General features: G+C 41.6%; 1 protein-coding gene across 1 annotated transcript in view; it reads left to right on the forward strand.

Annotated features, from left to right (window-relative positions):
* The window catches only part of spon1b (spondin 1b), a 107784-nt gene that overhangs the window by 27368 nt on the left and 62428 nt on the right, over positions 1-17988 (forward strand). Inside the window, exon 6 of the mRNA XM_084168953.1 lies at positions 3025-3173. Coding sequence (XP_084025079.1) covers positions 3025-3173 — 149 coding nt within the window. The remainder of the gene's footprint in view (positions 1-3024; positions 3174-17988) is intronic.

Genomic DNA, 17988 nt, shown 5'->3' on the forward strand with positions numbered 1-17988 from the left:
TTTTCAATACCTTTCAATATCTCACCTTGCGAAGAGGGCACTGAGCCTTTTTAGTAAACGTTTTATTGGATTGGAGAACACATTGGGAGGGAGGGATCTTAGACCATTCCTCCATACAGAATCTTTCCAGATCGTTGATATCCTTCATCTGCGCTTATGGACTGCACTCTTCAATTCAAACCACAGGTTTTCAATGGAATAAAAGTCTGGAGACTGAGATGGCCATTGCAAAATGTTGATTTTGTGGTCAATTAACCATTTCTTTGTGGATTTTGATGTGTGCTTGGGGTTATTGTCTTGCTGAAAGATCCACTTCCGGAAAAATTCAGCCTCCTGGCAGAGGCAACCAGGTTTTGACGCCAAACCCACCACTGGTGTGCCTAGCCAAAGAGCTCTAATTTCATGTCATCCAGCAAATGTAAATGCCTGGAGTTTGTTAAACGGCATCGGCACTTGGATTGCAACCAGTGCTATTGTCAGATGACATGAAAATATAACTCTTTGGAAACACACACATGGGGCTATTTTGCTTCCACTGGTCCTGGTGCCCTTTGTTAAGGTCAACGGCATCATGAACTTTACCCAGTACCAGGACATTTTAGCCAAAAACCTGGTTGCCTCTGCCAGGAGGCTAAAACTTGGCCTGAAGTGGATATTCCAGCAAGGCAACCACAAGCACACATCAAAATCCACAAAGAAATTGTTAATTGTCCACAAAAATCTACATTTTACAATGGCCATCTCAGTCTCCAGACTTGAATTCCATTGAAAACCTGTGGTTTGAATTGAAGAGGGCAGTCCATAAGCGCAGACGAAGGACATCAAGGACCTGAAAAAAATCTGTATGGAGGAATGGTCTAAGATCCCTCCAAATGTGTTCCCCAAACTCATAAAACATTTATAAAAACGCTCAGTGCCGTTATCCTTTTAAGGTGAGGTATTGAAAACACGGGTGCCAATACTTTTGTTGTACATTTTACATTTGAGTCATTTTAGCAGACGCTCTTATCCAGAGCGACTTACAGTTAGTGAGTGCATACATTTTTCATACTGGCCCCCCGTGGGAATCGAACCCACAACCCTGGTGTTGCAAGCGCCATGCTCTACCAACTGAGCAACAGGAGGCCTGTACAAAATATATTTCTCTGAGCAATTGTATTAGTATAAAATAATACAATAAAAATAAAATGTTGAGCATATAATATAGCTCAGTATTGCATTATTTATTTTATACAGTCTTTTTTGCTCATCTTTATCAAGGGTGCCAATAATTTTGTACCTGACTGTATACATATACAGCGCATTCGGAAAGTATTCAGACCCCTTTACTTTTTCCACATTTTGTTACGTTACAGCCTTATTCTAAAATGGATTAAATAAATAGAAATCCTCATCAATGTACACACAATACCCCACAATAACAAAGCGAAAACAGGTTTTTAAAAATAGATGAACATTTATTAAAATAAAAAGAAATACCTTATTTACATAAGTATTCAGACCCTTTGCTATGAGACTCGAAATTGAGCTCAGGTGCATTCTGTTTCCATTGATCATCCTTGAGATGTTTCTACAACTTGATTGGAGTCCACCTGTGGTAAATTCAATTGATTGGACATGATTTGGAAGGCACACACCTGTCTATATATGGTCACACAGTTGACAGTGCATGTCAGAGCAAAAACCAAGCCATGAGGTCAAAGGAATTGTCCGTAGAGGTCCGAGACAGGATTGTGTCGAGGCACAGATCTGGGGAAGGGTACGAAAAACTTTCTGCAGCATTGAAGGTCCCCAAGAACACAGTGGCCTCCATCATTCTTAAATGGAAGAAGTTTGGAACCACCAAGACTCTTCCTAGAGCTGGCCACCCAGCCAAACTGAGCAATCGGGGGAGAAGGGCCTTGGTCAGAGAGGTGACCAAGAGCCCGATGGTCACTCTGACAGAGCTCCAGAGTTCCTCTGAGGAGATGGGAGAACCTTACAGAAGGACAACCATCTCTGCAGCACTCCACCAATCAGGCATTTATGGTAGAGTGGCCAGACAGAAGCCACTCCTCAGTAAAAGGCACATGACAGTCTGCTTGGAGTTTGCCAAAAGGCACCTAAAGGACTCTCAGACCATGAGAAACAAGATTCTCTGGTCTGATGAAACTAAGATTGAACTCTTTGGCCTGAATGCCAAGCGTCACGTCTGGAGGAAACTGGCACCATCCCTACGGTGAAGCATGGTGGTGGCAGCATCATGCTGTGGGGATGTTTTTCAGCGGCAGGGACTGGGAGACTAGTCAGGATTGAGGGAAAAATGAATGGAGCAAAATACAGAGAGGTCCTTGATGAAAACCTGCTCCAGACCACTCAGGACCTCAGGCTGGGGCGAAGGTTCACCTTCCAACAGGACAACAACCTTAAGCACACAGCCAAGACAACACAGGAGTGGCTTCGGGACAAGTCTCTGAATGTCCTTGAGTGACCCAGCCAAAGCCCGGACTTGAACCCGATCGAACATCTCTGGAGAGACCTGAAAATAACTGTGCAGCGACACTCCCCATCAAACCTGACAAAGGTGCTTCAACAAAGTACAGTAAAGGGTCTGAATACTGATGTAAATGTTATATTTCCGGGTTTTTTTTTATACATGTGCAAAAATGTCTAAAAACCTGTTTTTGCTTTGTCATTATGGGGTATTGTGTGTACATTGATGCGGAAAAAAACTATTTAATCAATTTTAGAATAAGACTGTAATGTAACAAAATGTGGAAAAGGTCAAGGGGTCTGAATACTTTCCAAATGAACTGTATACTGTATACAGTATGTGTGTGGTGTGACAGGGTCTATTCCAGCCTCAACTCTCTCAGTAATGATGAGGGCTCCAGCAATGGTAGTGCGGGCCTCACGTTGTAACTAACAATGACCTTCCAGCTACAGTACATGCAAGGTCAAAGCCAGGAGCGATCTGTCAGCCTCTACACACACACACACACTTTATGTCTTTGTCAAATTGTCTCTTTGTTTCCTTGTATACAGGACGTGCCAATCATTGGTCAGCCCTCATCGGGTCATCCCACTCCAGGAGCTATGTCCTTTGGGAGTACGGGGGCTTCGCCAGTGAAGGGGTGAAACAGGTGGCAGAGCTGGGGTCTCCAGTTAAAATGGAGGAGGAGATAAGACAGAAGGTGAGCTTGGTTAGACTCCTCTTAGTCAGACTATGATAGAAGAGAGATGCAGACAGTACATCATGGGTTCAGACCAGAGGAGGCTGATGGGAGGAGCTATAGGTAGGACAGGCTCATTATAATGGCTGGAATGGAATAAATGGAACGGAGTCAAACCTGTGGTTTCCATATGTTTGATGTGTTTGATACCATTCTATTTATTCCATTCCAGCCATTATAATGAGCCCGTCCTCCTATAGCTCCTCCAGTTCAGACCTGTTCATGTTGATCAGCTATATCTCCACTCTCTGATGTCTTGATATTTCTATTCTTTCAACTCTGTCTTTTCTGTTTCCTACCTGTCTCTGCCTCTGAAACAGCATGTCAAAGGTTGATCAGTTAATGGAAGGCCCTCCCTGACATCTTAATGAAACACATTAGTCCGTATATTGGCTGATCTGCACCACTCTGCTGTTGAATGTTAATTTCCTGCTATTGGGTGAAATGGCAACAATAGAGCGTTTAGCCCAGGGACAGATGAGATGCTGAGGGGCATTATGGGATGGCTGTGGAGGAGAGTGGGCATGGCTAATGGAGGGAGAAGTGAGAGAGGACGGCCACCTCATAGAGAATCTCAAAGAAGAACTGAACTCGAGAACCAACTTCTCTCGTTGAAAACGGCATATGTGACATCGATATTAGTCCGAAGCATTTATTCCAGTGCCAAAATTGACTACAAGGTGCAAGACAGTTTCTTGAGATTTGAGTAAAAGAGTTCGTTGTGACTTACTTGAGGGTTGGGTTTTGAATTCGACAATGCCCACTAACACGGGATAAACAGCTGAGGGGATTGCGCTCTCCAAATGGTACGTCAGAACACACAGACAGTGAGAAAGACCTGCCCAGCAGCGCAGCAGATTGGACTTTGTTTACATACTGTCAGACAACGTGGCGCATTTCTTTACTTGAGAAATACCAAACACCTTAGCTAGATGTAAAATTGCGTGACTAAAACCTCCTTGGCAAATATGTCAACATGAATTACAGATTCCTTGAGTCATCTTAGATTAATTCTGAATATTTTGAGGAAGTGATGCTGGCTTTGTTCCTATGGTGTATGATGGGGGACAAACATCAGTAACTGCTCCATCGAACCACACACCCAAGACTGAAATTAAATGTTTCTTAATGAGCAACAGAAAAAAAAACATGCAGAATTGGTGCGTTCAGGAAAAGGCTCATAACCCACGTGGGATCCTTTGTCTTTCCGACAATGCTGTGAGGGCCGACTGATCATAGGGAATGTTGACACGTTTCAGATGGATGATAGAGCGGCCTGTTCTGTTCGACCTCTTGTCACTTGCAAATATATGATAGGATACTCTGGATACGGGCCACAATCACCTGTGGCAGTGCTGCCACTTTCAACTTGTCTGTTTTTACTTTTCAATCACTCAAAAAAGTAGAACGATTGGTTGTTGTAAGACATGGCTGTGATTTTTACATTTTAGTCATTTAGCAGACGCTCTTATCCAGAGCGACTTACAGTTAGTGAGTGCATACATTTTTCATACTGGCCCCCCGTGGGAATCGAACCCACAACTCTGGCGTTGCAAGTGCCATGCTCTACCAACTGAGCTACTTTGATATCAAAGTATAATTCAAACCATAGGAATGAAATCGAAACACTCTTGCAAAAGTTATATTACTGATTGAAATTGGTTATGAAATTAAATAGTGATAGAATTACATTGGACACAGATTAGTAATGGTCCTTACTGTATAAGATGCAGATGCTTCCAGAATTCAAAGAGCAGTCTGGTGGTCGTGTTATGACTGTTTGTGGATGTGACCGTGACCGGTGTTCTCATAGCCCCCTGTCATTCATCCACTGCGGTGCACTGGCCTGTCAACACATAGTCTACACCTGTCATCTGTTTGCTTTGGAATGCCATCTCCTATATCATAGATGGGTTGGTTGTTTAGCAACACAACCGACGCATTCGCAACTATGGGGCAAAACAGATGGGGTTGGCTTAGATTGTTGACAACATGTAAACTATATTTAGTCTCCAATGTTTATTAAAAACATCAATACATTTGCACAAAGAGCACTTGTTGTCTCTGAAATACGTTGTTACAGTTGTTGGTTAGCTAGGTAGCGAATTTTAGCCACGTTAGCATTGACATGAAATCAGTCAAAAGATTTCAAAACAAGACATGGTCTCAAGAACAAGATAAAACTAGCCAAAACTATTCCCCACATGGCAGTTTAATGTCATTGTTGGTAGCTATCTGGCCATCAAGAATCAACTTGCGGACTTCTGCCTCATTGAAGCGTGCACATCGTTTTCGTGACGTTGTCAGCTAACCAATCTCTATCATACATCAATGTTGCCAACAGAGTTCTTTTTTTTAAATGTGATCCTACGTAGGCCATTTATATAATGGCTTAATAAAATAATATATATATCTACCTACACATCCTTGTCCCTGACCTGTTTGGAGAGCTCCTTGGTCTTCATGGTGCCACTTAGTTGGTGGTACTCCCTTGCTTAGTGGTGTTGCAGACTCTGGGGCCTTTCAGAACAGGTGTATATATACTGAGATCATGTGACAGATCATGTGACACTTAGATTGCACACAGGTGGACTTTATTTAACTAATTATGTGACTTCTGAAGGTAATTGGTTGCACCAGATCTTATTTAGGGGCTTCATAGCAAAGGGGGTGCATATATATGCACGCAGCACTTTTCCGTTATTTATTTTATTTTACTTCACCAATTTGGACTATTTTGTGTATGTCCATTACATGAAATCCACATAAAAATCCATTTAAATTACAGGTTGTAATGCAACAAAATAGGAAAAATGCCAAGGGGGATGAATACTTTTGCAAGGCACTGTAGCTCTAAGCCACAGCAATTCCTTCTATTTTGTTGAATTGAGACACTGGCTATTGGGTGTTGTAGAATGCGCTTTCATTCTCACACGATAAGGCTAGATTATAACATTCCGTGCTCATCATTTGACAATGTCGCACGGGAAACAATATTGTCCAGTTTTGGGGTGATTACATTTTCTAATTCTGCTGCTGACCTTGGGAAATGCTACTGAAGGAGCTCAGAATCAATTTCTAGCCAGGGAAGGGAAATAGTTTCTGCTAAACACTGGTACATAACAGTAGACTCAAGAAGATAAGGCGGGGGAAAATATGGATTAATCTGAATTAAGAGACACCATAGGGCAAGCGCTCGAGGTGAAACTCAGAATGTTAATCTCCATGCTCTGGTATTTACATTAAGTAAGGACAGAATCAAAAGAAAGGTTTCTGAACACTTTATTACAATGTTACGCTGGATATTCGTGTAAATAATGAATGAAGATTAATGTGTAAGCATGACAAAATAGCTACAATTGCCATCCTATTTCTCGGCATTAAAATAATTGAGCTGTATGAGCAAGTTTTGATTTGTATCATTTGTATCGCCTACACGCTTAGAAAAAAGGGTTCCAAAAGGGTTCTTCGGGTGTCCCCATAGGAGAACCTTTTTTGGTTCCTTCCAGGTATAACCCTTTTTGGTTCCAGGTAGAACTCTTTTGGGTTCCATGTAGAAAACCCAAAAGGGTTCTACCTGGAACCAAAGGGTTCTACCTGGAACAAAACGGGTTCTTCAAGGGGTTCTCCTATGTGGAAGGCCAAATAACCCTTTTAGGTTCTAGATAGCACCTTTTTTTCTAAGAGTGTACTGTTATTCTGAAAGTTCTTTCCACTGTTTATTAATGGTCCCATTCTGGCTCTGGTAGCCATTACTTATACAGGCATTTGTTGAAGTGCTGTGGACTGTGGAGATTGTTGACCTTGAACTCAACCAACTGTCATCCTGTATGGAGTGGGCTGTGGAACCGATGAGAGGACAATTGAAGAGAGTGAGGGTGTCAAACATGATGATTACATATTGATGAGTTTCAAGTGAGGGGGCCATATTCATAGCATAGATAGAAAGCAATACACCATTTCAGTGAAGAAGTTATTGAAAAGATTGCCCCTTTGAGTAGTCTGTTCTTAAGAAAATGGACAGTAGGACCTTGGTCCAGGTGTATTCTCCTTGCCAAAGATTTGTATTCCAGATATCATTATTATTGGGTGTTTTATGATGATCCCCATCATGCTAATATTTGTATTGTGCTAGCTATTTTCGAATTCACAGTATGAAGTTAATGAGAACCCTGATGAAATGGCTAATGCTGTAATGTTGTCCTCTAACCAAGACAATGTGGTGAGTGCCTTCAGTGTTCTCTGATGTAACAGTGCTGTGAACTTTCCATTTCCTCTAACAGTATGGTGCATGCCATTTGCATACAATTGACATCCTTGGAATGCTTAACAACACAATCTCTCTGTGTGCGTGCGTGCGTGCGTGTCTGTGTGTGTGTGTGTTTGTGTGTGCATGCATGCGATGAATCACAAAGCAGCTAACACATTGAGATTAGACATGGGCAACACGCAATGAGTAATTCAACATTTACATGTATTATTAATGGCTTACAATACACATTTAATGTAATGTCCGTAATGTAAGAACCCCCACAAACACAACAAATTGCACACATGCAAATGTACAGTTGAAGTCGGAAGTTTACATACACTTAGGTTGGAATCATTAAAACTCGTTTTTCAACCACTCCACAAATTTCTTGCTAACAAACTATAGTTTTGGCAAGTCGGTTAGGACATCTACTATGTGCATAACAAAAGTAATTTTTCCAACAATTGTTGACAGATTATTTCACTTATAATTCACTGTATCGCAATTCCAGTGGGTCAGAAGTTTACATACACTAAGTTGACTGTGCCTTTAAACAGCTTGGAAAATTCCAGAAAATGATGTCATGGCTTTAGAAGCTTCTGATAGGCTAATTGACATCATTTGAGTCAATTGGAGGTGTACCTGTGGATGTATTTCAAGGCCTACCTTCAAACTCAGTGCCTCTTTGCTTGACATCATGGGAAAATCAAAAGAAATCAGCCAAGACCTCAGAAAAAAAAATGTAGACCTCCACAAGTCTGGTTCATCCTTGGGACAATTTCCAAACACCTGAAGGTACCACGTTTATCTGTACAAACAATAGTACGCAAGTATAAACACCATGGGACCACGCAGCCATCATACCGCTCAGGAAGGAGACGCGTTCTGTCTCCTAGAGATGAACGTACTTTGGTGTGAAAAGTGCAAATCAATCCCAGAACAACAGCAACGGACCTTGTGAAGATGCTGGAGGAAACAGGTACAAAAGTATCTATATCCACAGTAAAACGGGTCCTATATCGACATAACCTGAAAGGCCGCTCAACAAGGAAGAAGCCACTGCTCCTCTGGTCTGATGAAACAAAAATAGAACTGTTTGGCCATAATGGCCATCGTTATGTTTGGAGGAAAAAGGGGGTGGCTTGCAAGCCGAAGAACACAATTCCAACCGTGAAGCACGGGGGTGGCAGCATCATGCTGTGGGGGTGCTTTGCTGCAGGAGGGACTGGTGCACTTCACAAAATAGATGGTATCATGAGGAAGGAAAATTATGTGGATATATTGAAGCAACATCTCAAGACATCAGTCAGGAAGTTAAAGCTTGGTCACAAATGGGTCTTCCAAATGGACAATGACCCCAAGCATACTTCCAAAGTTGTGGCAAAATGGCTGAAGGACAACAAAGTCAAGGTATTGGAGTGGCCATCACAAAGCCCTGACCTCAATCCTATAGAAAGTTTGTGGGCAGAACTGAAAAAGCGTGTGTGAGCAAGGAGGCCTACAAACCTGACTCAGTTACACAAGCTCTGTCAGGAGGAATGGGCCAAAATTCACCCAACTTATTGTGGGAAGCTTGTGGAAGGCTACCCGAAACGTTTGACCCAAGTTAAACAATTTAAAGGCAATGCTACCAAATACTAATTGAGTGTATGTAAACTTCTGACCCAATGGGAATGTGATGAAAGAAATAAAAGCTGAAATAAATCATTCTCTCTACTATTATTCTGACATTTCACATTCTTAAAATAAAGTGGTGATCCTAACTGACCTAAGACAGGGAATTTTTATTAGGATTAAATGTCAGGAATAGTGAAAAACTGAGTTTAAATGTATTTGGCTAAGGTGTACAGTGGGGGAAAAAAGTATTTAGTCAGCCACCAATTGTGCAAGTTCTCCCACTTAAAAAGATGAGAGAGGCCTGTAATTTTCATCATAGGTACACGTCAACTATGACAGACACATTCAGAAAAAAAAATCCTGAAAATCACATTGTAGGATTTTTTATGAATTTATTTGTAAATTATGGTGAAAAATAAGTATTTGGTCACCTACAAACAAGCAAGATTTCTGGCTCTCACAGACCTGTAACTTCTTCTTTAAGAGGCTCCTCTGTCCTCCACTCGTTACCTGTATTAATGGCACCTGTTTGAACTTGTTATCAGTATAAAAGACACCTGTCCACAACCTCAAACAGTCACACTCCAAACTCCACTATGGCCAAGACCAAAGAGCTGTCAAAGGACACCAGAAACAAAATTGTAGACCTGCACCAGGCTGGGAAGACTGAATCTGCAATAGGTAAGCAGCTTGGTTTGCAGAAATCAACTGTGGGAGCAATTATTAGGAAATGGAAGACATACAAGACCACTGATAATCTCCCTCGATCTGGGACTCCACGCAAGATCTCACCCCGTGGGGCAAAATGATCACAAGAACGGTGAGCAAAAATCCCAGAACCACACGGGGGGACCTAGTGAATGACCTGCAGAGAGCTGGGACCAAAGTAACAAAGCCTACCATCAGTAACACACTACGCCGCCAGGGACTCAAATCCTGCAGTGCCAGACGTGTCCCCCTGCTTAAGCCAGTACATGTCCAGGCCCGTCTGAAGTTTTCTAGAGTGCATTTGGATGATCCAGAAGAGGATTGGGAGAATGTCATATGGTCAGATGAAACCAAAATATAACTTTTTGGTAAAAACTCAACTCGTCGTGTTTTGGAGGACAAAGAATGCTGAGTTGCATCCAAAGAACACCATACCTACTGTGAAGCATGGGGGTGGAAACATCATGCTTTGGGGCTGTTTTTCTGCAAAGGGACCAGGACGACTGATCCGTGTAAAGGAAAGAATGAATGGGGCCATGTATCGTGAGATTTTGAGTGAAAACCTCCTTCCATCAGCAAGGGCATTGAAGATGAAACGTGGCTGGGTCTTTCAGCATGACAATGATCCCAAACACACCGCAAGGCAACGAAGGAGTGGCTTCGTAAGAAGCATTTCAAGGTCCTGGAGTGGCCTAGCCAGTCTCCAGATCTCAACCCCATAGAAAATCTTTGGAGGGAGTTGAAAGTCCGTGTTGCCCAGCGACAGCCCCAAAACATCACTGCTCTAGAGGAGATCTGCATGGAGGAATGGGCCAAAATACCAGCAACAGTGTGTGAAAACCTTGTGAAGACTTACAGAAAACGTTTGACCTGTGTCATTGCCAACAAAGGGTATATAACAAATTATTGAGAAACTTTTGTTATTGACCAAATACTTATTTTCCACCATAATTTGCAAATAAATTCATTACAAATCCTACAATGTGATTTTCTGGAATTTTTTTCCTCATTTTGTCTGTCATAGTTGACGTGTACCTATGATGAAAATTACAGGCCTCTCTCATCTTTTTAAGTGGGAGAACTTGCACAATTGGTGGCTGACTAAATACTTTTTTCCCCCACTGTATGTAAACCTCCGACTTGAACTGTACATGTTACATTTCCATGCTATAAGTTGTGAGTAAAGATTCCTGTGGAGTATGTTGTCTCTAGTTGCATTGCTTGTTGCAAAAAAAGCAGGAAAACGTGAAGAAAGTGCTTACAACATCGGCAGGACATCACTGTCATACGGTATATCCCCCGCTAGATCCCCCTCTATATCCCCCTCTGTAGCCTCCTATATCCCCCTCTATATTCTCCTCTATATCCCCCTCTATATATCCCCCTCTATATATCACCCCCTATATATCCCCCTCTATATCACCCTCTATATCCCCCTCTGTAGCCTCCTATATCCCCCTCTATATTCTCCTCTATATCCCCCTCTATATATCCCCCTCTATATCCCCCTCTATATCACCCCCTATATATCTCATATACTGTATCCCCCTATATATCCCCCTCTATATCACCCCCTATATATCTCATATACTGTATCCCCCTATATATCCCCCTCTATATCACCCCCTATATATCTCATATACTGTATCCCCCTATATATCCCCCTATATATCCCCCGCTATATCATCCTCAAGAGGCTTGGGTCAGCTCAATCTAGAGCTGGGGCAATTTTAAAGTAAATGCGATCTCTGGGGAGCTCTTTCTGTCAGCCCGGCCTTTCCACCACGCCTGCTAGCCCTAACAGTCCACACTACATGACAGGGGAAATATTGCCTAATGCTTTTTACAGACAGTCTTAAGCTATCAGGGTTTTGGACGGCCGCCACAGGATTCTTCCCTTTGTGAATCTTCTGCTCGCTGGGCACGTTCGGGCAGGATACCGCAGAGTAGACTGCTGCATTGTTTGAGAGGTGTTCCAGTAGTTTATCGAGGAACAATTGTCTAATTTCAACCAACTGGCAGTGTCTGGTTGCCTGTCAGCTCAGCTTTGCGATTTTGCACAGAGACATCAGTATTTGAAAGACAGGCCTAACCCCTTTCTTGGCTTGTGAGGCTGATCTTACAATATACTTCCCTGTACAATAAAACCTGGCATAGTCTGATAAACAATGACATGGCTTGAAACTGAATTGAATTGCCTTTTACTGAGGTATACGTTTCTATACTTTGTTTTATATGAAAGTTTCCTCAACCAGCAATGATTGTCGCTTGAAAAATAGATATTAAACAGTGGATGCTGAGGGGAGGACAGCTCATAATAATGGCTGGAACGGAGAAAATGGAATGGCATCAAACACCTGGAAACCATGTGTTTGATGTATTTGATACCATTCCACTTATTCCATCCTAGCCATTACCACGAGCCCGTCCTCCCCAATTAAGGTGCCACCAACCTCCTGTGATATAAAACTATAGTGCTTTGTAATCATATCCCAACCATCTGCTGTTTATTGTTTGAGCTTATCTCATGACTGTGATTTGATTTCTGACATCACTCACCATTTTCACTTCAGAAAACGTTCATATACAGTATACAGACCAGGGAAGCCCACATTCTGTTACAGACAGAAGCCTGTGACATGACAGACCAATCAGAACTAATCTCTCGGCATGTCCAACCCCTGCATTATCTCAGCCAATCATGGCTAGCCAGAAAGGATCCTGTCTTTCTCTCTATATAGCTCAGTGCTTTCTCCATGGCTAAACTAGGCTCGTAATTTAAATGTTGTATTAATATTTACAGATCCCATATGAGTTTGTAATTAATGCACATGAAATGCTTCTTTTTATGTTTCTACTGTGAAAGAGGAACTAGCAAAAACGCTAATATTGAGGAATTTAGACACATAGTTATGCTGACGAATACTTTATCTGGTTTCTGCAGAACTGTGGATCCAACTCATCTTTGTACAGTCTGGCTATAGTGGCTATACACATTCCATTACAATTGGTCAAACGTGTTTGTTTGTGCCCTCCACACACTTTAAATGCTTTTGCAGGGGATGAGAGAGGCTTTCCCTTCACAGTTATATATAAAAGTTAGGATGTAGCCTATGCACCCATGTTTGACTCTGTCCACTCTGCCAGTGTACTCTGTTGAGGCCTGGTGGACACCACTACACCAGGGGAGAAAGTCTTGTCCAAAGGCACACAGTTCATGGGCTCCAGTAAGCCCAGGATTACAGGGGAATCTCAAAAAATCCAGTGGGGCATTAGCGCTGATAATATGGAGGACAAAGCCCAAGATTTCCTAACAAATCTCTAATCCTGGGCATGGAGGAGAGATATGCCTCACAGCACCCACAGGTGTGCACAGGGAAACAATATTGCTGGGGTTAATCCGACCGGTGCTGTTTACCTGGTAGAATACTCACATTAATATTGAATGGAAATGTAGATTGTTTTGTTTGCATAGCTTTACAGAGCATGCAGATTTCCTATAGTGGTAGAGCAGTATGTTAACAGTGTCATACGATATAGCACTGTATGGTTCTGGAGGTTATATGCAAATGTCATAGGCAACATGCACTAGCTATGCAAACACACAGGGTCTTTTCCTGGACAGAAACCTGTAAATTAGTTCCCAAACATTTCAGACCATTTCATGGACAATTCCGATTTTGCTGTAAACAAAGTTTAGAGTTTCTTTCAGTTATCGTCAGTCTGGAAGTCGACAAAGTGCATCTGTATCTTTTCCTCTCCAGACACTTCACAGACTCCCTTCCTTTTGACTGGAATGTCTTTCCTCCATCTCATAAACACATCCTAAGCGTTTCTGTCTGTCATTTTGACTATCTGTCTTTTTTTCTGAAGGCTTCATTTCACTGAGATTGTCACGGGAGGGTTGGGAGGAGGGGATGAAGGCAGGGGGCAGGGGGCATGCCAGCCTGCATAGCTTTCCTTCACTTTCATCTGAATACTTGACTGCTTCAGAAGAAATTGCTGCAGACCTCTCCCACAGCCAAACTCAGCCTTTATTGCCTCCCATACACATCCCACTGAAGAGGAGGAAACCTGAAGCATCCAGGGAGGGCTTGAAAGCATCTCTTCCAATCTGCTCACATCTTGACATTTTCTAAAGCACATTAAAAGAATGAACTTCTGCTTAGTAAAGCTCTCTTCAAAGGGAATCCCAAGTGTTTGTACTTGTGACGACATCAGTATACTGCTAAAGTACCGGGAGCTTTTGCTGGAGCTGTGCACAACAATAACTGTTGTGTGACTGACAGTGTGTGCTGAGTGTCAGTGTCCTAGGCTTTTGTAATGCAATGAAGGTTCACTTGGTGAGTTTTTGTTGTTAGAAACATTCAACATGGTTCTTGGCTTGTTCCCCAGAGGGATTGTACTGAATGTCTCTGTCTCTAATAGTAGGAGAATAGTAGGCTATATGGCCAGATCCCTCCAGCTCCTAAAGTCCTTCTAACACGGAGCCCTGTAAACACAATAAAGCCACATTATGCTCAGAGCTTCTTTAATTCATGAGGGTCCCCTCATCAATCTGTTTTCAATAACAGCCCTTGGCAGCCATGTTTTTCCTATGTAAATTAACCCTGTTATCCAAAGGCCTTGTTGACAGTAATCTGACCCTCATTTTCTCTTTGGATTCCTCCCTCCTGTGCCACAGCGAGATGCCTGAAAGCATACACACACACACAGGCACGCACACAAACACACACAAAGAAAGCTGACAGTCAACACACACACACACTGGTCTGGGTGACAGCCTGGACTTTCTCACTACACAATCTCTCCACGGCCGCTATTGTCTCATGGTGCAGTAGGATTGTGAGAGTCCATAACAAAAGCATTTCCAGGACAGTCTGTGTCGGCATGTCAAACATTTCATTCCACTGAAAGTGCACAGTTCCTCACTCTCAAACTCACCTATTTAATGTATCTATAACATTGAGAGTGAATATAGTCTATAATACAGTTCATACACATTATAATGTGGTTGTGTTTTTTGTTTATCATATAATGATCAGATAATAATCAGTGGAAGGAATTGCCAAGATGTAAACTCTAGAGTACATGAACCTGTAGCTATCCACCTACACACGCCTGAAGGTGTTCTATGCATTATCATACAATGATAGTGTGTTATAGCCTTCATTTAAAATTTAATTTAGATTTTTTTGTCACTGTCCTACACACAATACCCCATAATGTCAACGTGGACTTTTTCGAAATGTTTACAAATGAATTTAAGATTAAAAGTTGAAATGTCTTGAGTCAGTAAGTATACAACCCTTGTGCTATGGCAAGCCTAAATAAGTTCATGAGTATAAATGTGCTTTACAAGTCCCATAATAAGTTACATGGACTCACTCTGTGTGCAATAATAGTGTTTAAAATGATTTTTGAATGACCACCTCATCTCTGTACCCCCCACACACAATTATCTGTAAGGCCCCTCAGCCGAGCAGTGAATTTAAAACACAGATTCAACCACAAAGACCAGGGAGGTTTTCCAATGCCTCACAAAGAAGGGCACTTATTTTTCTTAAAACTGCATTGTTGGTTAAGGGCTTGTAAGTAAGCATGTGACAAATACAATTTGATTTGATTTGACTTATTGATAGATTGGTAAAAAAAAAAAAGCTGACATTGAATATGCCTTTGAGCATGGTGAAGTTATTAATTACACTTTGGATGGTGTATCAATACACCCAGTCACTACAAAGATACAGGCGTCCTTCCTAACTCCGTTGCCGGAGAGGAAGGAAACTTCTCAGGGATTTCACCATGAGGCCAATGGTGACTTTAAAAGAGTTACAGAGTTTAATGGCTGTGATAGGGAAAACTGAGGATGGATCAAAAACATTGTAGTTAATCCACAATATTAACCTAAATGAGAGAGTGAAAAGAAGGAAGCCTGTACAGAATATAAATATTCCAAAACATGCATCCTGTTTGCAACAAGGCACTAAAGTAATACTTTTAAAAAATGGCAAAGCAATTCACTTTTTGTCCTCAATACAAAGTGTTATGTTTGGGGCAAATCCAATACAACACATTACTGAGTACCACTCTCCATATTTTCAAGCATAGTGGGGGCTGCATCATGTTATGTGTATGCTTGTAATCGAGAAGGACTGGGGAGATTTTCAGGATAAAAAATAAATAGAATGGAACTAAGCACATGCAAAATCCTAGAGGAAAACCTGGTTCAGTCTGCTTTCCACCAAACCCTGGGAGAGGAATTCACCTTTCAGCAGGACAAATCTACACTGGAGTTGCTTTACCAAGAAGACAGTGAATGTTCCTGAGTGAAGGAGTTACAGTTTTGACTGAAAATGGTTGTCTAGCAATGATCAATAGCCAATTCGACAGAGCTTGAAGAATTCTGAAATGAATAATGGCCAAATGTTGCACAATTCAGGTGTGGAAAGCTCTTAGAGACTAACCCAGAAAAACTCATAGCTGTAATCGCTGCCAAAGGTGCTTCTACAAAGTATTGACTCAGGGCTGTGAATACTTGTATTTCTGCATTTCATTTTCAATACATTTGCTAAGATTTCTAAAAACATGTTTTCACTTTGTCATCATGGGGTATTGTGTGTAAATGGGTGAGAAAAATTATAAATTTAATCCTTTTTTAATTCAGGCTGTAACAAGTGGAATAAGTCAAGGGGTATGAATACTTTCTGAAGGCACTGTAAGTGTATTTTCATATTGTCTTAGAAACCAAACAAGTACAAACCTTTACTGTCAAGTCTAATTTAAGAATACTTCTCACTTCAGTGTTGTTCTTTTTGATGTGTTTGTCTGCCTGTTTGTATCCCTAGGCCAACCTCAGACTGTTATTGTAAAAGGGATATATTGTCTCAGAGAGCACTGGTGAAGTGAACTGGAGTAAGATATCACTGACTAGAGACATGGGAAAGTGGTTGTAAGTTATTTGTGGGAGCAGATGAGTGCAGATGGAGGGAGGTGTGTAGAGAGCTTTGGCTGTTGACAGACAAACTCACTGAGCTGACCTAATTGGTGCAGAGCAGTCAGGCCAAACGAAGGAGCTGATTGGCCACAATGAGCTGCGGATAGTGATGGTGGCTGGGTAGGCAGACATGGTTGAGGGTGTGTGTGTGTGTGTGTGTGTGTGTGTGTGTGTGTGTGTGTGTGTGTGTTTGCGTGCGTGTGCGCGTGCTTGTGTGTGTGTGTAGGGATGTTGAGAGGGAGGATTTGAGAGAAGCACACACTTCTTAAAAACATGTGTCAGTGGTGTCTGGGTAATGTATAGAGTGGGGATACGAGAGAGAGGAGAGAGAGCACTGGCCTTCATACGGACCCCTAAGCTACCATCTCACTAATAGCTAATGATGAGTTTCCAAAATGAGAGGAAATTAGTCTTGCATTTTAATGAGGTTAAATTGACACCGGTGGGGGATTTTGGTGACTTGCATTAGCTGCAATTCTTGAACATAATTCTCAGAATGTCTAAAACCGTTACCTAAAGACTCCAGCCATATCACCTCCTGTTCAGGACACCCTCACGCTGAAATTAGAATATTTGCAGGGATGACTATCTCTCAACTCTCTGTCACGTCTGATGTCTGATGCCTTTGATAGCACACTTTCAATCTGACATCAATGCTTAGAGACTCAGACAGGCTCTCCATGGCCCATTGATCCCTTACTCCTTTGTTATGGTAGTGGTGAGTGGAGGGTCCAATATTTCACCCGTAATACAGATGTAGGAGCCTAGTTTGAGCACATTTGCTACAGCAGCAAAATAATCCTGCAGCAACAGGAAATGTGAATTATTATTAGGATTATAATTAATGTAAATGTTTGTAGAGGGTTGATACTTTTTTCGTAAGGGACAATGAAGTGTGCAATTTCAAAGTGGAAATAACTAACTTCAGAAGCCTTTTAAACCTCAAATACACTACACATTTAAAATGTCCTGCATTGCAGGAAAGTTATCCTGCAACAGGGTGATAAAATTAAGATCCTACATCTGTCCTCTCTTTTAGTTAATGGCTGCTCTTGAAATACTTTAAGACGGCCTATAGAGCGGCCATTTTGTATTGTCTGTATTGTATTGTATTGTTGTTAAACAAATAAAAATAAAACAAATAAATATTTTGTTTTTTTTATGTAAAAGACGGCCTATAGATGACGTACAGATATTAATAG

Source organism: Coregonus lavaretus (genome assembly GCF_964263955.1).
Source record: "Coregonus lavaretus genome assembly, chromosome: 9".
Taxonomy (NCBI): Eukaryota; Metazoa; Chordata; class Actinopteri; order Salmoniformes; family Salmonidae; genus Coregonus; species Coregonus lavaretus.